The 22,732-nt window shown below is 39.8% G+C and overlaps 3 protein-coding genes across 4 annotated transcripts; 1 reads left to right on the top strand and 2 right to left on the bottom strand.

The window, feature by feature from the left end:
• Positions 1 to 346: 346 nt before the first annotated feature.
• Positions 347 to 5,505, top strand: LOC137093845 (heme oxygenase-like). The gene is made up of 7 exons (XM_067458803.1): positions 347 to 454; positions 948 to 992; positions 1,747 to 1,858; positions 2,926 to 3,141; positions 3,852 to 4,124; positions 4,213 to 4,315; positions 5,176 to 5,505. Exons 2-7 carry the CDS (start codon positions 952 to 954, stop codon positions 5,286 to 5,288), a joined length of 858 nt encoding a protein of 285 aa, XP_067314904.1. The 5' UTR covers positions 347 to 454; positions 948 to 951; the 3' UTR covers positions 5,289 to 5,505.
• A 2,457-nt stretch (positions 5,506 to 7,962) lies between these two features.
• Positions 7,963 to 19,068, bottom strand: LOC137093844 (target of Myb1 membrane trafficking protein-like). 2 transcript variants are annotated; one of them, XM_067458801.1, is made up of 16 exons: positions 18,913 to 19,068; positions 17,464 to 17,548; positions 16,445 to 16,523; positions 16,212 to 16,361; positions 16,004 to 16,138; positions 13,883 to 14,020; positions 12,546 to 12,662; positions 12,263 to 12,396; positions 12,118 to 12,172; positions 11,494 to 11,611; positions 11,329 to 11,398; positions 11,167 to 11,242; positions 11,023 to 11,076; positions 9,980 to 10,039; positions 8,543 to 8,579; positions 7,963 to 8,444 (listed from the first exon to the last, which is right to left on the bottom strand). In XM_067458801.1, the coding sequence occupies exons 1-16, from the start codon at positions 18,962 to 18,964 to the stop codon at positions 8,302 to 8,304; spliced, it is 1,503 nt and encodes a 500-aa protein (XP_067314902.1). In that variant the 5' UTR covers positions 18,965 to 19,068; the 3' UTR covers positions 7,963 to 8,301. The 2 variants fall into 2 exon arrangements, with proteins under 2 accessions (XP_067314902.1, XP_067314903.1); XM_067458802.1 differs by lacking the exon at positions 11,023 to 11,076.
• A 734-nt stretch (positions 19,069 to 19,802) lies between these two features.
• On the bottom strand, positions 19,803 to 22,509 carry bglapl (bone gamma-carboxyglutamate (gla) protein, like). Its single transcript, XM_067458233.1, has 5 exons — positions 22,410 to 22,509; positions 21,374 to 21,608; positions 21,049 to 21,294; positions 20,850 to 20,958; positions 19,803 to 20,323 (listed from the first exon to the last, which is right to left on the bottom strand). The coding sequence occupies exons 2-5, from the start codon at positions 21,432 to 21,434 to the stop codon at positions 20,221 to 20,223; spliced, it is 519 nt and encodes a 172-aa protein (XP_067314334.1). The 5' UTR covers positions 21,435 to 21,608; positions 22,410 to 22,509; the 3' UTR covers positions 19,803 to 20,220.
• Positions 22,510 to 22,732: the final 223 nt, after the last annotated feature.

The following is a 22,732-nucleotide window of genomic DNA, read 5'->3' as shown; positions in this document are numbered from 1 at the left end:
TCATAACATACTCGTATTATTCTGTGATACAGAACGACTCTTGATCGCATCTGTTATGTTTTTCCCCTCTGGAGTTTGTTATAAAGCTGATCATGAACACTGACTATTACTGATCACAATCACAGAACATTCAGTCCCATATATCATGTGGACATCTGTAGCTCAGGTGATCATGTGATTTAAAATCTTTCTCAGTCATGTTTTCAACATCTCTCCCCCTCCTCCTGAACGGATGAATGTGTCCTGTCATGTTTAGTTCTGCTCCTCCTTCCCTCTCTCTCTCTGCCTTTGTTTAAGTTGTGCTGATCTGGCCTGGACTGGGCTGCTGTTGACTTCCTGTTTCACTCACTCAGAGTATAAAAGAGGAGAACCACAGTCTTGAGTTCAGAAAACTGAGAGATCTTGAGCTGCTCACATTCAAGAGATCCGCTGAGGACTGACACATAGAGACTGAGTGAGTAAACCTGCAGTATGCATGGATTTTTAAAGGGATAGTTACCTCTAAAAAATAAAATGATTTCATTACTAACTCACCCTCAAGTTGTTCTGAACCTGTATGATTTTCTTTCTTCTGTTGAACACAAAGGATGATATTTTAAAGCATGTTTGACAGGCAATTCACGGCACCCATTTGACTTCCAAAGTATTTTTTTTTTCCTACTATGGAAGTCAATGGATGCCGTCAATGGTCTAGATACCGGCATTCTTTAAGATATTATCTTTTGTGTTCAACAGAAGAAAGAAACTCATACAGGCTTGGAACAACTTGAGGGTGAATAAGAAATCACAATTTTTTAGTTTTGGGTGAACTGTCCCTTTAAGAGATTTAAAAAAAAATGTAATTGGCTGTCGGCTTCATGATGATGCTGTTGTATTGACACAAGCAGCATCAGGATGCTTTGATTCACCAGTGCAAAGTGTCATACAGTGTTGATTTTGTTTTTCAGAGAAATGGAGACGGTTGAGAAAACCCAGATGGCGATCACAGACAGGTAATACTCTCATACATGCTCTCATTTGTATGTCTGTCTCTTTCGGTCAGTCTGTCTTTCTGTTGCTCTATCTGTCCAGGTGTATGATTTGTTGTGGTGTGTGTTTGAGGTGATTAGTGTGTGTTACTGATGGTACCTTCAGCAAGCAATTTTGCATTTAAATGACCTCTAATAGCCATCCAAACACAGCCCTGACGTCTAGGCTAAAACCAGGCAACATTTAGGCTGTCAGTGAAAAGTGAATATACTTGTCATCTAGAACAGGGTTTCCCAAACGGGGGTTTGCAAGGAAATTTCATGGGGTTCGTTAGTTAATTTTGGTGAATTAAATCATTACAAAATAAGCTGAATAATATTAAAATAAAAAAATCTAATTATAACTTGCCTACTAAATAATACATGTTTTTGAAGTGAACACACAAATGTGCCTTTAATTTATTGAAATATATACTTTTGTCAAAGGGGTTTGGCTGATAAAAACATTTGAACCCCTGATCTAGAACATAAACATATCAAATAAATGTAACCAAACACCTTGTATTCAGCTTTGACTTTGCTTACATGATGGAATATCTCACATCTCGCAAGTTATTTTGGCAAAAACAACATTATAGACAGACTATATCGGGTCTATAGTTAACCGAGAGGGTGAAATGACAGCTACTGTTTGCTGGGGATAGCCGCAGATGATTCACTGCAGACTTTATTATGATGGTGTGTTACATGTTTAGTGAATTTGACTCTTTCCTCACAGTGAACTTTCAGAGCAGATCAAAGCTGCGACTAAAGACAGTCACGTGCGGGCGGAGAACACAGAGCTGATGCTGAGCTACCAGAGAGGAAACGTGTCCCTCCAACAGTACCAGGTGATTCAAACCACAGCACAGACGGGCAGCGTCATACAGTGAACACAGTAAAGGGGGTTTAGACACGAGTGACTATATTCATTATGTCACACCGGCTCAAGAGGCATGATTAACTGAATGATGTTTTTGTCATGTAAACTAAGGAGGTTAGTACTAGTTGGTATTAGCCTTAGTTTAATTATTATTGACATTATGACCACTAGAACACTGGATTAAACAATCCCTACACAACTAGCTGTTCACTGTAAACCCTAATGCTCAAATAATTAATTGGATTGAATAGAGCCAACTCTAATTAAATAAATGAGTTAAATCAAATTAAATAAAAAAAAAAAAGTATTTATAACTTTTTTGTTTTCTCAACTGACACGTTTTAAGTAATCTGAATTGTTTCATTGTTTTGAGTTTTATTCTTTTTTTAATACATTTTTAAAATTTAAACAAACTTAAATTTAACTGTAACTCCGATTTCTATTTCCCAGCATGCTTTGCAATGACACTCCAAAGGGGGAGTAAACGTTAAAATTAAGTGTTAAATAATGTTTTTTTTTGTGCATGATTAATTTTAAGGGGGAGATTTAGTGATTTATGTTCTGCTAAGTTAGTTTAGAACAGTTTCTGTTATGTTTTTTTGTTTTTTTTTGAAGGTGACGAGTGGAGCATGACATTAGTCTGAGAACATATATACAGCATATATATAGTTGTACTCATTTAGCAAGTGCTATGTTATGTTAATGCTATTGACCAATTATTGCAAGGTAGCATTTATTGAATTAGCTAGTTAAAACTAGTTGAGTTTCTACTACTAAAAATATTTAAGATGACCATTATAATTTAAATGTATGAATTAGCTTTTTCGAATATTTTAAGTTAAGAGCATTTCAAATGTATAAGTACAAAATAAAAATCTGCAAGTTCTGCTTAAACTTTACATTTTAAAGTTTGCCAACTTATTCAGGTTTACAGTCCAGCCCAGTTAATAACAGCTTGTCTGACAGCGGTCAGGTTAAGTCTTCATAATGATTCCCTGTATAATCTAACCTGGGTTCTTCTGGTCTGTATTTTAGCTGCTCTTGTGTTCGCTGTATAAGATATACGAGGCACTGGAGGAAGTGCTGGACAGGAACGCCTCCCATGATGCCGTGGCTCCCATATACTTCCCACAGGAACTGGGCCGACTGGAGTCCATCGGGAAAGACCTGGAGCATTTCTACGGCCAGAACTGGAAGGAGAAGATCACGGTGCCGGCTGCCACACTGCGATACGCGCAGAGACTAAGAGAGGTGAACACGGAGGGGCAGAAACTAATCAACTAACATTTACAATTTGTACAATTCTTCGAAATGTTACCCACAGGGCTTGACATTAACGTTTTTGCTCACCAGCCACTGTGGCTATTGGTTTTACAAAGTTACTAGCCTCACAGCATTTTCACTGACCACGATTTTGACTTCAATACCATGGGGAAAAACTGACATATAGATATTTGTTATATTATCCCATAATTTGTCAGCAGGTTTATTAGGCTGCTGTCACTTTAAGACCTGCCTCATGGATCCATTATACACATGCGTTTCCTCAACTGTTTATGTTCACTTAAAACAGAACTGACTCTGTTTATGTGAATACTCGCCAAGACCTGCCACTGCTGAAGTCCAGCGCATTTGTATAGCCCATTTCATACACAATAGCAATTCAAAGTGCTTTACATAGAAATTAATTAAAATAGTGATAACATATGCATACAAAATAAAAATAGAATCTGCCTAATTCTAAATTTGGGTATCCCTATCTTAGATGGAAGAGATGTAGCAGGTTCACAATGTCTCCTGGACCTTACAAGTCGGTCAAAGACGGGCTCCTGTATGGGACAATAGTGGTGTTAATGTCAAGCCCTGGTACCATATACTTTTAAGATGTCGTTGATCATTTACACTCGCTGTCCTTTAATAGTATTGTGACTTTGCTCTAAATCAGTTGTGTTGTGTCTCAGGTGGGCAAAGATCACCCTGAATATCTGGTCGCTCACGCTTACACTCGCTACCTGGGCGACCTTTCGGGCGGGCAGGTGCTGGGCCGCATCACACAGAAGTCATTAGGGCTGAAGAACGGAGAGGGCTTGTCGTTCTTCTCATTTCCGGGCGTGAGCAGCCCCAACCTCTTCAAGCAGCTGTACAGGAGCCGCATGAACAGCATCGACCTAACAGAGGCGCAGCGGCACGGCGTGCTACAGGAGGCCGTCACCGCATTCGAGCTCAACATCCAGGTGAGCGATCGCTGGAGCTTCTTCTGCTCACGGACGAGTGACTGAACCAGCTGTGCATTAGCTGATCCGTTTGTTTCCCGTTCCTCAGGTCTTTACCGAGCTGCAGGACTCTGTGAACTGCGTGTCAGAGACCGAGAATAAAATGAGACAGAGACACACACAACACAAGCAGAACACAACAACTACAGCAGGTAAAATGCACATTTTGTACTTTTGATGGACGTTTTGTGACATTTAAAGGGTTAGTTCATCCAAAAATGAAATTTCAGTCATTAATTACTCACCCTCATGTCGTTCGACACCCGTAAGACCTCCATTCATCTTCAGAACACAAATGAAGATATTAGTGTTGAAATCCGATGGCTCAGAAAGGCCTTCATTGACACCAATGTCATTTCCTCTCTCAAGACCCATAAAGGCACTAAAGACGTCGTTACAAAGCCCATCTCACTACATACAATCATTTTATGAAGTGACGAGAATAGTTTTTGTGTGCAAAAAAAAAACGAAATAAAGACTTAGATATAGTGATGGGCAGATTTCAAAACAAAGTTTCGCATATTATGAATCAGTTTATCGAGTCATGATTCGGATCGCCAATATCACGTGATTTCAGCAGTTTGACACGCGATCTGAATCATGAATCGATTCACTGATTCATAACCGTTCGAAGCTTTGTTTTGAAATCTGCCCATCACTATATCTTCACATATATCTTCATTTAAGTCTTCATTTCGTTTTTTTTTTTTGCTCACAAAAACTATTCTCATGGCTTCATAAAATGATTGTAGAGCCACTGTAGTGAGATGGGCTTTGTAACGACGTCTTTAGTGCCTTTATGGGTCTTGAGAGAGGAAATGACCCTTCAGGAACTGACCCATCAGATTTCAACAAAAATAACTTAATTTGTGTTCCGAAGATGAACGGAAGTCTTGTGGGTGTTGAACGACATTAGAGTAAGTAATTAATGACTGAATTTTCATTTTTGGGTGAACTAACCCTTTAATCCACAGTCTGCAGTGTTTTAAGCATTTTGTCTCGTTCTCCTCAGGTGACGACGTGCATGAATCGCTGCAGAGCTCCTCGTCTCTGATGCCACGGTTCCTGCGGACGCTACTCGGTGTGTTCGTGGTTCTGGCCGTCGGGATGGTCTACGCCTTTTAAACTGCCGTGTCACTCATCATTAGCACTTTAAAACATGTCACATTTGAGACAAATGTAATTGAATCAATAATAATTAACATGATTATATGTTCATAGTTATTCAAATGACAGATCCTTTTGAATTTTTTTTTCTTCGTCAGAATCATTTTGTAACCATGTATATATGCATTTGTATTATCAAATACTATATTTTTATAATAAAATCACACTTCCTGAATTTTGCATGATTTTAGTCTCAAATGAAAATCCATGGGGTAGGGGGTCTACCCTACCATGGATGGCCCACATTTTGTCTAATATAAATTAATTTGCTTGTGATTACTGGATAATGGCACATCTAATCACTATAGTAGGTTGGTTGGTTGGGGAGTTCTGATAATGATAGGATAGTGTCCCGAGTCCCTACATGTTATAAAACCTGTCACTACACAAAGGCATGTCCACACCAAGGACGATATAACTATAACGATCCTTTAAAAAATAAAATCAATCCAGTCGATGAACAATGACATCTAATCAGAATCCATTCAATTTTAAAGATCACAAGCGTCCATTATCGTTCATGGTGTGACCGAGCCATATTCCTTATACTTGCACTGAAAAGGTAGGGTAAGCAATTTAAAGAGAGGCTAGCAATAGAAAGGTAGCGTTGAAAACATGAGATCCCACCCTCACTGCCCAAAGCCACACCTTTTTCGAAACCACATAAACATGGTCACACACGGCCAGAGCAGATTCTGCAAAGTGTCATTAGAGATAGCGTTAAATTACCTAATGTTTAAAGTGTATAGCACATGTATTGCACATTAATGCATCAATTCTACATGGACAGCAAGTGCTGTGATTTATCTACCCGAACCTCTCCCTCAGGGGTTATCATGCTCCCTCTGCATGCATAATTGGATGTCTACAAGGAAGTAGAAGTATAAATGAAAATCAACATGTAGCCCACGGCATAAATTCTACAGTGCAGGTCTGACGCATAGCTTAAGTATAAATCAGCCTTAACACTACAATAATTATAGACAGAAACCACGTACAGAACTCCTGTTGTACCACCTGACGCTACAGATTCATTTTGGTGTTGATAGTGTTGACAGAGATCTCAACATTTCCAAGTCTGAGGATGTGAACAGCTCAGAGTAGAACTTCAATGCCATCTCTTAATTGCGGTTATGATGTGAACTCATAGACAGTAAAAGAAATGGACCGAGCGATCCCATTGACTTCTACGGCGTTAAGTGATGTCAGTATAGGAGCACTTACTTCCTGATGGCGGAGCGAACTGCGCAGGCTCAGACTGAGCTTGACGACGTAGATGTGACGTGAGCCTCCTGTCTGACAGCTGTAGGTCTTCTATAGTTGTGGAAAGTGAAAGCTGAATCACGTTGTTTAAAAATTTTCTCCCGTTGCTTTTGGCTCACTATCGACTTCTCCTCATTCTTCTCCTTTGACTTTATCAGACTTTATGTCTCCACGTCCCCCCGACTGTCTCATAGACAGTAAAAGATTGCTTGCGAGCGTCTCCTCAGGTCTATACGGTAATTTCTCAACTGTGCGACAGAGTCGCGTTGGTTATGACGCAATAGTTAGCCTATTTTTACAAAAACAGCTTCTACGGGGCGATAGTGTAAGATACAAGGTAATGGAGCCTTTTATGCATTGTCGTGTTTCTTTAGAAATAAACAATGGACAAATGGAGTCTTTAAACGCCTCAGATGTAAAGTTATTCACTGTCAAAGTGACTCAAAAATGAATGGGAGTCAATGGGATGCTAACAGCAGGTGATGGCTTGGTTAGCAATGGCCGCCCCTATGGGTGGAACGCTTTCCGAGCGCTAGATTACCCCCTTGTGTGAACTCAAGTGTGCAACACTAGTCCTGAAAAGTGGAGCCAGAGCGTCTCGATCGCCCCCAGGTGTCTGGATGAAATATAGGTCACTCTCCATGAATGTAATGGATGCAAGACAAACTAAACAATTCAATTCATTTTAAAACATTTTTTTTCCAAAGATGGGTTCTGTCAGTTCCGGTTTTTAGTACGCTGATGTTAGTTTAGTGTTTGTTCTTAAAAAATATATTGGTTTTAGTTAGTTTGATGCTATAAAAACGGGTGTGAGGGGATGATTTACAGCTAAGATCGACAGCTTTTCTGAGTGAAGCCGTCACTGAGGCACTAACAGACATTTTCGGATCTTTGGGAGGAGATTGGAGCTTTCACCTAAATTTCCATAAAAATAAAAATGATTAGGCTGGTGTGTGCGGGACCTTGATATCACGGCTCCACTTAGCGCACATTACTGTGCAGACTCAGACTACAAGTTGCTACCCATAGACCGTAAAATGGAGGACGCATCTTCACAACCTTCCACTGAAGAAAATTTAAACCGCCAAAGCCAGAATATGGCACTGACATCTTGTGCAGATTTGGGACCGAGTCTGAATCAGATTCTTTGAATCACATATTCACCCACATTTGGTTTTGGAATATAAATGAGGGCAGAATGAAAATTCTTTATGTAAACTACCCCTTGTTAAAACACAAACGAGGTGCACTAAAGTTTGGCTGGTTTATAAGTTGAGATAATCAAACATGAACATACTTACAGAAACAGCTAAACAACCATCAAACAAGCAAACCACAACCCAGTAAAGAACACAATCTGAAACACACATGAATAATAATGTGTCTATTAGATCAGTCAGAAGACAGAAGTCCTTCTTATCATCATGGTTAATTTACAACAAAAATTAATGCTTTTTACACACGTTAATAAAAATTAACTTACAAACGGCAACAAACAGCTTATTGGTATAGAAGTGGTCAAAAGGTCACTCTCACACACACACTCTCTCACACTCTCGGCCAAATTCAGTATTAGAAACAAAAATAAAGTGAAATGTAGATGTGGATCTGCTGTGGGACTTTTCCTCAATGAGCATGAGGAGATGAGCACAGGAAGTGAGTCGTTACAGAGGTGGGACGTCCTGTGTGATGTGCTGCATGCAGAGGCTCAGAGTGTGAAGATCTGCTCGTGGTTTTGCTCCTGTGTCGCCTGTCGAGGGCTTGAGAGACTGAGCCCAACAGACGAGCTGTTATTCATTGCGGGAATATGATCTGCAGCTGTAGCTCTGCCTGCTAAGAACTTATCAAACTCTGTCAGCGAGAATAAAGAGAGCAGAAAACATGACCAATTATTTACTGTTTTTGTGTGTGAATCAGATACGCGTAAAAAAACATCAGCAGACTCTCACCTTCACTGGTCACACCCTCACTGTCATCAACATCAGGCTGCAAAATATCATCAACATCCAGAAATATGATTAGAATGAAATACTAGCAGTTTACAACCTACTATGACGTAAACATTAAATAGAAATTAAAAGCATTAATCTCTAAACGTGCATGTATGACAAGTATTTATCATGATAATTTAGCTTTTTTGTATTGTGTATAGCAAATATTGTGTCAGGAGAGATGAATTAATCATGGCTGATGTTCATTCATCACTCTGGAAATGAAAGGTCAAGCGCACTGCGTTGTGGGACGCGGAATTCAGTGTGGTAAATGTTGTAATCTGAGCCCTTGATATTATGTGATTGGTCAAGAGCTTTGAGCGTGTTTGGGAAATGTCCCCTCCCTTTCCGTAACCGCCAATTTCAACACACTACTAACTGACTCAACCAGGCCCCGTCCCTTTATTCGAGACACCCCTCGCTGCAGCCTGTAGCACGATGACGTAGCTGGATCAGATCCAATACGTACTGGATGGTGGATCGTTATGGTGATGTCATATCGATCTCTGGTTTAACTTATAATGCATACGCGCTGGGCTTATGTGACATGTATGATCAATATTGTATGTAGATGATGTTCTAATCTGTGTAGTAGTAGTCCTGATAAATAGTATTAAGTAATTATTGATGCAAAAGTCATCTTTTCATAGATTAAGTTATCCTAGTTTCTCTCTACATGCATGAGAAACAGTTAATATATTCCGGTCATATTTGCTGTTGAGTGGAAGGAAAAATGAGTCAAGTAATTGTCTCTTTTTTACAATGCAACACGATCTGTAAACAACTTAAAATATCAGTCACCTACACATTCAAGGGAAAAATGCAAAACGTTTGTCCTGATGGCGTAAGCATGTTATTAATCATTATTTTTGTGCGAGCGATTTGATTGTTTATCAATCCAGTTCAGCAAAACTCTCAACTGCGCATGCAATATGATGTCCCCAAAACTCTACTGCGCATGTGTGTGACGTCATCAAATTGTGAATGAAACCACCGCGCATGCACATCCAGCGCGCGTTGATCTGATCCAGTACGTCATCGTGCGATAGGCTGCAGCGAGGACTTCTTGCTTTATTCTGCATATGCCGTGCCCGTGGGTGTGAATTATTTAAAGGAAGAATATTGTGATGTGTTCATTTCCGGAAGACAACTCAAGACTACAATGGAGGCGTTTCAGAGAGTTCAGAAACAGTGACTCTGATATAGAGAATAACTCCCGCTGGAAGGAGTTTTTCATGCTCAAACAGCAACATCACATACTAAAAGAAAGTGTTAAAAAAGCATAATAGGTCCTCAGTGTGCTCTGTACTTTGACTCCAGCAGATGGCGCTGCTGCACAGCATTACACTCACATGTTTTGATCAGAGTGTGAAGTGTAAAAACGGGTCTCTTTACCATCTCTGCAGACAACCACTTCTCGATGTCATCCATGGCGGAGCTGCGTGGAGCTGGAGCCTGACGGGACACAAAACACCACAAAAATGTTCCTCACAAGATTTGTTATATACTGATCACCTGTGTGCGATACTGATTGTAAAAACTTTAACCTCATCTGTCAGCACATGCAAATCATTCAGATCAGACACAGCGGCCAACCATCACCTGACAGCGCAAAATCACCCCACGAATAGGCTGTGATTATTGAATAATCATCATTATTTGATATAATCACAATTACTTCAGATAACCACAATAATTAAGCAGTTTAAATTTCAATACATTTTTACTATCCAAATAAAATGTAATCAAATGCATGATATTGTGTCTCCTTTTCCAGGATATAGAAATAAACATAAAAAAGCACTGTTATAGAGTGCATAAAGATATTTTCTATAAGTTTAATCAGCATGGAAGCTTGTTTCCGCCACAGAATAAAACAATTTAAAAAATAATTGCAACTTTTTATCACACAATTCAGATATAAACTCGCAACTGCATGTTATAAAGTCAGAATTACTTTTCGTCCTTAAAATTTCAAGTTTATATCAGGCAATTTGACAAAAAAAAGTGTCCGAATTATGAGAGAAAACTTCACAATTACCTTTTTATTTATTTATTCTGTGGCGGAAACAAGCTTTCATAAATCAGACTGCATTGTATATATAATTCTTTTTTTTATATTAATTTCCACAGCATTAAACAAAATCATTTAGGCCTATTCATTATTATCAGATATGATTCATGTATTAGGCTCAAACTGTAAGTGACAGTGTAAGTATTATTTTTATGGCAATTAATCGTCAGCACAAAACTCATGCTCCTGACAGGCTTCATTTCACACCAACTGCAAAGATGTGCAAAGCATTATTCTAGATTAAATGTCAAGACGTTTCTTCTGCATCTACAAAAGCTGTTCTGTGGATTTTCTGTTTTAGTGCTGATATTTGCTGCAGTTTGTGTTTCATTTGAGTTGAAGTGGAGACTCCTGTGAAACCCACCAGACTGTCACTGTAAATCCACTGAGACTGACGGACCCAGTCACTCTCACCGCCCTTCACACACAAACACACTCCAGCATGTCAGACAGTAATGTACATTTGTGAACAGAGTCATGTTAGGTAGTGGAGCGTGTGTTTACTGACCCCTGCCGTCACCTGCAACCGAGTGTCCAGAGCTTCAGCCAGACCCTCCACTGCTCCAGGGTCTTCGTACCGCACACTACACACATCACAATATCAGCACACACACACATCTCACTTCACATGCCCTCTAAATACCTTTAGATGTACAGGGTTCACACAAACCTTTTCCTCTGCTCGGCCAGAGAGCTGCTCCTCGTCTGAGCAAACATGTCAAACTCTTCATCTTCAGGCACTGAGACACAGACAGACAGACAGACAGACAGACAGACAGGCGTTACGTTCAGGTCTCTTACACCGAATGAAACTGCAGAACTGGATCTCTCTCACCTGAGCTGTTTGTGAGGTCGGATGGAGAGCGGGGCTCGTGTTGATTGACAGCTGGGAGTGTGTTCTGATTGGGTGATGGAGACTCAGGGGTGAGGTCAATAAGGTTTCCTTGCTCAGTCTGGTCACATAAATCGTAAAATAATTGTATAGATATGTGGAGAAATGCCAATATACTATCATACAATTACAAACAATCATTATAGATGTTATTATAAAGTTGCATTAGAAAGATTTTTACTCTATATTTTAACCAGGTGTGATTCGACAACACTGGAACAGTCGCTTGGTTTATATATATTTCTATGCATAAAATCAACAACTTTATATAAAGTTTATAACTTTATATAAAGTATATTGTCATTCACAATGCTAAATGGGATTGTTGTCATTTCCTTCATTACAGCTGTTAAGTTCACAGACTTGTACTTTAGTTTTCTGTAATTTTCTTCAAATCAAACTTTTGGTTTAATTCATTGTGATGAAATGGAAAACATTTCCAGAACTAACACTGCTGAAAATGTGGGCGGTCACTAACAAAGACTAACTGGCTATTGGCTGAATCACCAGAAGTGTGTTGAATGATGAATTAGATTAGGAGTCGGACAGAAAGGATGAAGGTCATACCTGTGACTCCTGTTGTTCTTCTGTGTTTGGTTTCTGCATGTTCAACCTGTCGAACCTTCAACCAGAGAGACAGAGACAGAGAGGAAGTGTTACTGTAGAACTGGACACTGGATTAGACTCTCGCTGCACTGGAGCGTCACTGCACCTCTCATAGCGGATGAACGCGTTGTTGAGATCATCATTGATGAGCAGAAGTTCTCCGATCATCTCGTCTTCCGATAGATTAGGAATCAACTCTACAACCCTCTGCTGCATCTGCTTGCACACCGAATACAGCTGCTGCTCGCACGCACGCACACACACACACACACACACACACACACACACACACACACACACACACACACACACACACACACAGTGACCAAGTTAGTCAGTTAGTCATGATCGAAACATGACTACTAAAATGCAGGCTTGCAGACACACACTTGCAGCAGCTCTGTATCAGATGCTGAAGTTTCTCCAGGTTTGACATGATTCAACATCTCAGTCATGACGGTCAGATTTCCTTTGACCAGATCCAGTTCAGATCTCAGCTTCTGCTTCTGGAGGGAAAACAGTCAGAACAAACACACAAATACTGAACCACTGACATTTAACCCCTGAGAGCCAGTGTGTAAATATGCCTTATTCCTGCCCCAGCCTTCATAGATGGTGATACAGACGTGTTACATATTCTTCAGAGTTAACTAGTGTTGCAGATTTTATGTTCAGCATTGCAAGCAGTGACACTGTTGGTACTTCCAAAAATAGAATTAGTATGTCCCAAATCATAGTATTATTAGTAGTAGCATTAGAAATAAATATTCCAGAGATACCCAGATGGTCTACTATTTCCATGCACACTCTAATGGCTAATATTGCCCACAACCCATTGCAAGTTGAACAATGGTTTGATTACAAACATTGTTTTTAAACTACAAACATGACAGATGTGCAAGTCTGACGCTTAAGTAGAGAGGTTTAGAGATAAAGGGGTTGAGTGATTAATAATCAGTATCTAGTTTAATGAAAATATTTTTATTTAATGTTATCCACATTGTATTTAATCTGCAACAGCATTGTGAACTTTTGTAATGATACATTTGGTCATTGATTTATAAATACATCATTATATTCAAATTGCAAACGCATGAGGAGTCGCTGCATGAAGACCCACAAATGGTAGATCAACGCGATACTACATTTCTCTCCAATGTGGTAGGAAATTAAATTAAATTGAATTTGGAGGATTTTAACTGTGACAAGATGATTGACAGAGATGTAACTAAGCGAGTGAGCTGTCCATTAAAGATGATGAAGTAGTTTGGCCCAAAGTTTACCTACTCTTCTGCTACACACTCCAAAGTATGTACTTTTTCTTCACAGAAAGAGTACATACTTATAGGTTGTAGTATAAGTAGGCGAATTGGGACGCAGTGTATGACTTATTCTGAACTAAGAGGGAATGAAAATAACAGATTTGTCGGGACAGATGTATGCGTAATCTTGAATCAGCCTAACTTCCCCTACCTCTTCTCTTCTCTGATGACGAGGGCAGGGAAATCTGTGACTCACATGAGATCCACCAATAGCAAACCACAACTATCCAATCAATTCCCCGCAGAAAAAAAAAAAAAAAAAAAAAAAATTCGAACCCCGCCTTACATTTGTTCTCGTTCTAAAAGCCTTTCACTCAGATATACGGCTCGATAGGGAAGACTAGTGCAACTTCAGTTTCATTCCAACTGTAACGAATCACTCCTTGCTGAGCTTGTGTTTGTACCTCATCAGGTGAAACAGGGGTCAGTTGTCCGTTTGATTGCTCACATGGAGGAGTGTGGGCTGCTGGTGATGAGTTAGAGCGTGTCCTAGAAGCAGACGGGGACACAGATGTGGGAGACATCTCGTTTTGTGGAATACTCTAAGAGAGATGATAAAGAGTGAAGAGAAACACAGGAGTGATTCACACAGCTGTTCTACCACAATTTAATGATCATTCTTTCATAATTTCCTCCGTTTCATGTCGTTCAAACATAATTTTTTCAGAGAAACATAAAAACAGACATTTACCAGAATGTTCACACTGCTCTTCTACAGTGCCTTGCGAAAATATTCGGCCCCCTTGAACTTTGCGACCTTTTGCCACATTTCAGGCTTCAAACATAATGATATGAAACTGTAATTTTTTGTGAAGAATCAACACAAGTGGGACACAAACATGAAGTGGAACGAAATTTATTGGATATTTCAAACTTTTTTAACATATCAAAAACTGAAAAATTGGGCATGCAAAATTATTCGGCCCCCTCAAGTTAATACTTTGTAGCGCCACCTTTTGCCGCAATTACAGCTGTAAATCGCTTGGGGTATGTCTCTATCAGTTTTGCACATCGAGAGACTGAAATTTTTGCCCAAAAATTAGTTTCATATCATTATGTTTGAAGCCTGAAATGTGGCAAAAGGTCGCAAAGTTCAATGGGGCCGGATATTTTCGCAAGGCACTGTATATGTTCACTATAGAAAACTACTAGACATTTTTTTATTAACGTGCCCCCATTATGCTTTGTTGAATATTCCCTTTCATGTAGTGTGTAATCGAGCTGTTTGTGATTGTAAAATCTCTGCAAAGTTTCAAAGATCAAAGTGTACATAAATGGAGTTATTATTTTCCACAAGAAAAAAAGTGATTCTGAACTGCCTGAAACAAGTCATCATTAATTCTTGTCTCACTTCCTGCTGTAGGTTTGTCACTAATTTGCCTAATTCCAGCCTATGCTGTTCATTGGCTGCCGACATCTCCTTTGTCCCACCCTAAAACACTACTTGTAGCTGAGACTGGAAGAGTTTTGTTCGTGTTGTTCATGTGTAGAAGACGCTGTTTTCTGCTTTTTAAAGCAAATCCACTGATGAGATTGATACGGTAAAACCGACACCATTGTTACTGTTCGTATCACTGTGTATCAAGAGTTGAGAATCAGATATTATAATGAGTGTTTGGTTTTTGACCAATCACAACAAACAGGTCCCCCTGACTGCGGGGTTTAGAGAGACTGAATCCTTAATTAAACCATTTCAGACACTAAAGCCCCTTTCACACTGCACGTCGGACCCGCAATATTCCCGGAACATTGCCGGGTCGCCTTCTGTGTGAAAGCAACCACGTCCCGGAATTGATTACCGAATTCAACCCGGGTCGGGGACCTAGTAACGTTGCGGGGTTCGACCCGGGACGAGCGCTGTGTAAACAAAAGCCAAAACTAATGCCGCAACGTGTACGTAGTTATCATGCGACTCCTAGAGCTTGTTTTTTCAATAATACAACCCTGCAGTGCCAGAAGAGCTCGTCTGTGTTTTAAACGCAGAGAGTGTTCGTATACAAAAGAAACTAAAATTAAACAAGCAGAAATGTGCGCAAACTGGACACAAGTCGAGACCACGGAGCTCCTTACTATCCACGCTGAAGCTGAGCTCGCCGTTATACGTCACATTCGGATGTTACGTGTCAACTCGATCCGGGACCGTTACGGGTTATGTGTGAAAGCGCACATATTACGGTATTTCGCTGGCAGTGTGAATGGACCAAATCTAGCGGCCCGGGAACAAATGCCGGGTCGCATTATCCGTGTATTTGCTGGAATCACAGTGTGAAAGGGGATTTAGAGAAAAGAGCTGATGCTCCAATGGGTTTTGTGAGAACATTAACATGTTTTTGACCTTTGATGCATGTAAACCTATTGTGGGACAGACACAATTAGGAACCTTTAAGAAAAAAAAGCATAATAACGGCACTTTAATTTCTATAACTGGATTTTACATTGTTGTAAAATTCCCTGATAAGAATAAAAAGAGCTATGTTTCACTCCATACTAGTCACTAGCTAACACTGGACGACTGTAAGATTTACCCGGTTGGGTGTGTGGATGGGAGCGAGGGAGTCTAGATCAGTCATGGGAAACTCCAGGCCTCTCCGCCTTAAATCCTCATATACGCTCACCACTCCAGACAGAGACGGATTGTTCCGGAAGGCATCGGCCCACGCCTGCAGCACAGAAGAGCCTTAATGCTCACTGGAGCCACTGTATTAACAACACCTGCAGTGAGACTTGCCTCACCTGGATGAGGCTCAGGACTCGGTCATGAAGGATCATGGGTGGGTTGTTTTTGGGCAGTATCGCTCTGACCAAAACACCCTCCACAAACTCTCTAGCGCAGACGAACACATGGAAACGCTGGCTACAGTTCTTCACACACGTCTCCAGAACCTGAAACACAGAACAGCAGCCGTCTTATGACGGAGGAGACACACGTGCGCTCGAGCAGAAGAAGTGACGTAACAGACACTCACGGTCAGAGCCAGCATGACCTCCCTGAAGTTCTTATTACCCACAATCCTCTTCTTCAAAGCTTTTGCTGCATCTTTGGGTCTAAAATACAACAGACATTCAGACAAAGGAGAGAGACAAACGTAATTACAGTGGTGTTAAGTATTTGAGTAAATGTAATTAGTTACGGTACTTAGGTATCTTTTTGGCTACGTTTGAGTATTAAAGATTTTAGCAACTTTTACTCTCTACTTGACTACATTTATGAACAAGCAAATGTACGTTTTACTCTAATACATTTGTGTTGTGTAATTAATGCAATTACACATTACATTTTGCATGGGACCTAACTTTTTCTGCAGTAGTTCATTCCTGTTATAAAGACGCGTCATCGCCATCTAAGGGCACTGAAGGTACCATATCTTGCGTTTTGCCTTTACTCACCCAAACATGTCAGCAAGGCTACTTTACATGAATGCGAGTGCATTATCAGGGAGTTGATTTATGAGATCTGCAGCCGGTGATGAGACTGAAACCAGCAAATCCAGTGCAAGAAGGCTTTTAATATTTAATTTAACTTAACATTATTTTATTTATCTGCTATATTGATGAGACCTTTTTGAAGGATATTGGTTTACTCATGGCCTTTTTGTGCACTTGAGCTAAACTGAGACTTGAGAGTTTGTAGACATTTAAGAGGCGTTTGTATCAACCTTGATTTATTGCAATATTGAGGTGTTCAGTTTTATTTTGATTTTAGAAAAAAAAACATGATTTATCATCTTACAAATCTATTGTTTCTTATATTCACTGGTATGTCTCTCAGGGATCAAGGACTAGTGCATTTTTGAGCATATGAGTAAAACACTTCAGTACTGTTAAAATCGATACTCTAAGACTTTTACTCAAGTTGTATTGGAATTGGTGACTTGTAAGGGAGTCACATCCGCTGTAAGGAATCTGTACTTTTACTCAAGTATGGTTTTCAGGTACTCTTTACACCCCTGCGTCATTATAATAACAGGAAGTGATGGAGTCGCACCCGTCATCGGTCTCGTTGATGATGTCGCAGATCTCCAGGTTGAGGCTCCAGTCCTCCGTCTGCAGGGCAGCACTGGTGGCTCTCTCTGACACACAAACCACCAATAAAAATAAGATTTAATTCATATGAAATGCAACCAATGACTGAAAGGCAAAGTAAGCTAAATAAAATCACCAGAAAAAAAAGTCCCGGCTGAAAAATCCTCCCTCACTTCCCCCCCTCCACCCTATTGACAGAAATGAGAGAGGGATGAGAGAGAGAGGGAGATGTGAGGGAGGATGTTTCAGTTGTTTAGTAGTCTGGTCAGAATTGTGATCTCTATTTTAAACTTTTATAATACATTTGTGACTCTCAATTTATCCAGAATTGTGCTATTTTTTTGTTAAATCAACTGGTAAAATTAAAAGTATTTAAGTAATTACTTTAGGCCTGTGATCAGCATTTACTGTTCTTGATGAAAATATGTTGACTATTAAAAAGATCAGCTGAACATCAATTCACAAATATAATATAAATCATGTCCCAGTTATACTTGATGACAGCATTTACTGTAACTGGGACACAAATTTACATTTGATTTATAGGAAAAATATAAAACATTAAAAAAGCTTTGAGGACTTTGCTTCCTCATTTTAGAACACCAATGATGTGTGTGTGTGTGTGTGTGTGTGTGTGTGTGTATTACCTCATATAAAAAGGAAAATCTTTACTAAATCAAAAAACATTTTGTATACTGAAAAATAAGGAAAACAATACAGTAACAGTGCATTTAGAAAGAGAGGTTACACAAGTAACCTTGAAGCTTGTTCTCATGTTATGAAAATGCCACAATGCAAAAAAATCTTAATAAATTATTTTTAGTGACAGTGTATAGCCTACTCTATTTCTCTGCCTTACAGTTGACCCAAATCACGTGATTAAAGCAAACATGAGCTTCACCCAGCTGAGCCCTCACTCACTCACTCTCTCACACACATACACACACTCTCTCTCTCTTTCATGTGACTGTCAGCTGCTTTTTAACCACATACATTGGAGGTACTTTTGTTACATGATTGTGAAGAAGAGAAAAATACTGTGAAAAAGTGAAAAGAGGAAGTGTAATTATTTGCTAAAAAGTAACGAAGTTTTCCGACACATTTCCGCAGCACAATGAACTTTGCCCGTTTTACACAGGCGTCACCATGATTACACCTGAAACTACATTCCCATCTGACACTAACGACACCCCAGCCGGATTTTATCATAGGCTACTGATACTTTCTGATTAACAGACAGAATCTCTTCACTAGCTCCTCTATATTGATATCTTACGCACTACTAGTTTTTCATGCATCACTCGGTTCAGAGTTTCTCTGTAGAGTCACGCGCGCGCGACTTAAGCTATTAAGCGACTCCTGCATAAAACAGAGTCCGCACGAACTGTTATTATTACTGTAAAACACTCACGGATCCGCTGTCCGACAGGAGACGAAAACGCGCTGCCGATGAGAAACTCCATCAGTGAGGTAAAATGTGTGAGACTGAACCATGAACTGAACTCTCGTCAGACTGAACCATGAACGCAACGCAACGCAACGCGAGCTCATGTGAAGGAAGTGCGATCGATCGATATCAGAGCGAATGTCAGATATCGCGTGAATACCCCTGGAATTATTATCGCGTAAACAGATTTAATTGTGATATTGATAATATTTTGTACATTTTGTGGTGTACATGTTGGAAGATTTTCATTTATTTTGGAGTTGTCCTTCGTTTTTTTTTGGTCCGATTTCTCTACTTTTATTAATGGCTCACGACACGTCATGCCCAGCTTAAAATGCTTTCATTTTTTAAATATTTTTTATATGACAAATCTTATCACAAGGAATGATTTAATCTTAATTTTAATTCATCTGCAACTATTTTTAGCTAAATACAGTAGGCTGTCCATAAATGTAAATTTGGGGTAAAATAAGCCTTTATTTTTAATTCTATAATCAGAAGCGCAACAATAGACCTACCTAGGCTACAATATTATGTTTAAAAATAAGAACGCTGTAAAATGTAAAAGTTTCATATTTTTTATTAAATTTTTAAGTTTGTCTTTATTCTGTTTTATTATTGTATTTATGTCGTACTTTGTTTATTCAGTGTACCACTGATTGTTTTAATATTGTATTTCTTTAAAACCCATAAAATAAATAAATAAATAAATAAAGATATTGCCTGAAAAGTGCCATATTTTTTAAAATTGTGTTCAATTCATAACACAAGAAAACTCAGACACTATGGTTATTATTATATATAGATTTTTTTATTACAGTATACGCTCTATACAAGTATTATGTGCACAAAAAAATAAAGTTTTATGGACAAAAAATGTCAACAGCATGTCAATGACATCTCTTGTGTTTTATATACAGAACATGACACATAATTCTGCCTTCAGTCAGTGTGAAATAGCACCTTTGATTCACAATACTATCATGACTACTTGTGTCTAATTTAGCTATATCCTAACTGTATGCTTTTATTCTATACACAGGCATAAAGGAGTTAAACACACTTCACTAACACAAAGGAACTTGAGTCTAATTGCACTAATAGTGTCTCAATCACTAAAACATGAATTGTGACAGTTCCTGGATTTCTCCCAGGACAGCAAAACCTGAAATCACGTACATTAAGTAAAACATATAACATTTCTTGACAAAAAAAAAGGGATAAAACATATCAGTATGAAAACATCAGAAGTCAATGGAGAGACTGTGTGTTTTAGTATGGGATCTGTCCATAATATGCTGTGTAAGCCGCTACGATCCCAGCCGTTTCAGCCATGTGCTCGCAGGCCAGATTGGCTTCACACACCTCTCGCAAACTGAAGGACGAAAAGACAACAAAATCACCATGAGAATCACAGCAGGAACTTTTCTTCAGTTATGAACAATCAAATAATGTGATCAGTCAGTGATGCGTTTTGCTGTCGTTCCCATTAAGTTATTAAAACGCTTTTTGGAAGTTCTCTGAACGTTTAGAACGGCTTGAATGTTCAGAGAACATTTAAAAGTAACAAGTATAACATTAAAAAAAAAAAAACATTAAAAGAATGTTTAATGACTCAACCACACACACTTGTTTTGTTCCCTTAATGAATCAGTGTCTTTGAACAAATCGATTGAGTGAATAATTCAAATAATTCTCTCATAGACGGTCATAAATCTCATAGAGTCATAATTCACGCCACTGATACACAGACTGACTGTCTGGAACAAACACGCATATGACAAGCTGAGTGAAACAAGCAGTGAACAGTCCCAGTGTCGTGAACACATTTCTATCGTGTGTGTGTGTGTGTGTGTGTGTGTGTGTGTGTGTGTGTGTGTAGGTGTGTGTGATTAATTCACCTCTCCAGCTGTTGAAGACTCAGATCGGCCGCCGGTGTTCCTGCTCTCCGGTGCCGCAGCAGGGATGCCGCCACGTCCCTCTTCAGCAGAACGTGAGGGGCAGGCGTGCCTGAAAACAGACAAAAACACTTTTAGTTCACCAAATAATGAGTTGACCCAACAAGAAACACAGATCGACACAAGATGGCTTGTTTCTCACCTTCAGCACTGACAGAGTTTGATTCAGATGAGGAAGAGGATGAATCTGAGGCAGAATCAGACGCGGAGTCTGATGCAGAGTCGGATGCGGAGTCGGATGCAGAGTCGGATGCGGAGTCGGACTCAGAGGAAGAGGAAGAGGAAGCAGAGTCTGAGGCAGATGAGGATGCTGATGAAGAGGCCGTATCAATGGGAGCTTCAGAGGGAGGAACTACCACATCGGCTGCAGGTTCAGGCTCAGTGTACACTAAAGACAGACGCAGAACACACTGTTTAGGGCTAACCTACACAATGAGCTTCGAGATGTTATAATGAGCGAGTCTCACCTCCCATAGATGCGCAGACAGAAAGCAGAGCGCAGACGGCCAGGAGTCTCAGAGTCTTCATGTTTCTTCAGGTCTTGGGTTCTTCTTTCAGTCGAGGGTGTGTCTGTGTTGTTCGTTTCTTCTGTGTCTGTCATCCATCTGTTCGCTGGTGTGTTTATACTCTCTCTGTCACCCACACACACTGTTGCTAGAGTTTGTGATTGGTTTGAGAATCGAGTAATGTCCTTGCCCCTTCCTGCATGCCAAAAACAACACACACACGCGTGTTCCAGCAACCACAGGCAGGCAAACAGACACACATGCACCTAAACGTGGGAAACTGAGCCAAACCACTTACAAACATGCCATGAACGGCCCGACACAGAGTGACCCGTCGCTGGCTGAGTTTAATAAAACGCCCGCCATATCTGTGGGAAATGTAGGCGATGCTTCTAAATGTAAAACGTATATTTTTCCTCCAAACTCGCAACGGTCATTCCAGGATCCAAATGGATCAGGTCAGATGGACTCTCTGGGAGTCAAGAAATTACTGTATGAGGAAAATCTCACGGGAAAAGCCTGCGGATCCCTGTGTGTCTGTCGTTTCTGTTATGTAACAGCCGATTCTGCAGATATATTAGATGCCATAAAACCAATTTGCTTCCGTTCTATTTAAATATATACACCAACTTAGTAAACAGAATGTGGGTCATATCACATGAAACATGTCATTAGGGTTTACAGGGATCCCCCATAATGCTCCGCTTCAGTTGTGGGCCCGATATATATGGTATACTAGATGTTTGTGTGCTTGAGAACATACCATAGAGTTGTATTATTTTATCATTTATAAGTTCATTATAATGACTAACCTAAACCGTTAAAGAGTTTTCGAACCAGTTTTCTTTTTGTGCTTGTGCCCAAAACAAGCTATATTTAGCTAACATCTGGGGACATTTATCAATAAATTTGTCCCCAAACCACGAACCAGTTACAGTTTTAACTTAAAGGGGCCCTTCTGGGGCCAGGTGTGCTTTTAGAGGCAATTATATTTTACCTTAAATGGCGTACAAATGTATGCAATTCCATAAAGAATGCCATAAGATATAGGGATCCAGGTTCGAGTCCCACCGGCGTCAAGACATAATCACATTTCCTCCTCCAATCCTGCTGTCCTGTCTGCTCTACTGTCCTGTCAATAAGGCAAGGGCCCTGAAAATAGACAGACATACAGAGAGAGCAATAAGCCACAAGAGGCTTTGTTTGAATTTGCTGTGTACTTTGCAGATGTGACTCACATTAATGAGTCGCTACATTGCTTTGCAACAGATGCCCGCTCTATTTCTGATGTCCTTGTGCGGCTTCTGATTGGGAGCGTTT

The sequence above is a fragment of the Pseudorasbora parva genome, chromosome 12, assembly GCF_024679245.1.
Source record: "Pseudorasbora parva isolate DD20220531a chromosome 12, ASM2467924v1, whole genome shotgun sequence".
Classification (NCBI taxonomy): Eukaryota; Metazoa; Chordata; class Actinopteri; order Cypriniformes; family Gobionidae; genus Pseudorasbora; species Pseudorasbora parva.
The sequence above is the reverse complement of the archived record's forward strand: the minus strand, read 5'-3'. Positions and strand labels throughout refer to the sequence as shown.

What these genes read in the sequence shown, in the direction of transcription:
- LOC137093845 (XM_067458803.1), top strand. Translation starts at nt 952, where the DNA reads ATGGAGACGGTTGAGAAAACCCAGATGGCGATCACAGACAG. An exon ending in TGTCCCTCCAACAGTACCAG is followed by an intron (nt 1,859 to 2,925) that starts GTGATTCAAACC and finishes TCTGTATTTTAG; the next exon opens with CTGCTCTTGTGTTCGCTGTA. An exon ending in ACGCGCAGAGACTAAGAGAG is followed by an intron (nt 3,142 to 3,851) that starts GTGAACACGGAG and finishes GTTGTGTCTCAG; the next exon opens with GTGGGCAAAGATCACCCTGA.
- LOC137093844 (XM_067458801.1), bottom strand. Translation starts at nt 18,964, where the DNA reads ATGGAGTTTCTCATCGGCAGCGCGTTTTCGTCTCCTGTCGGACAGCGG. An exon ending in ATCAACGAGACCGATGACGG is followed by an intron (nt 16,524 to 17,463) that starts GTGCGACTCCAT and finishes GTTGTATTTTAG; the next exon opens with ACCCAAAGATGCAGCAAAAG. An exon ending in CGACCTCACAAACAGCTCAG is followed by an intron (nt 11,399 to 11,493) that starts GTGAGAGAGATC and finishes TCTGTGTCTCAG; the next exon opens with TGCCTGAAGATGAAGAGTTT.
- bglapl (XM_067458233.1), bottom strand. Translation starts at nt 21,434, where the DNA reads ATGAAGACTCTGAGACTCCTGGCCGTCTGCGCTCTGCTTTCTGTCTGC. An exon ending in TGTCTGCGCATCTATGGGAG is followed by an intron (nt 21,295 to 21,373) that starts GTGAGACTCGCT and finishes GTCTGTCTTTAG; the next exon opens with TGTACACTGAGCCTGAACCT. An exon ending in AAACTCTGTCAGTGCTGAAG is followed by an intron (nt 20,959 to 21,048) that starts GTGAGAAACAAG and finishes GTCTGTTTTCAG; the next exon opens with GCACGCCTGCCCCTCACGTT.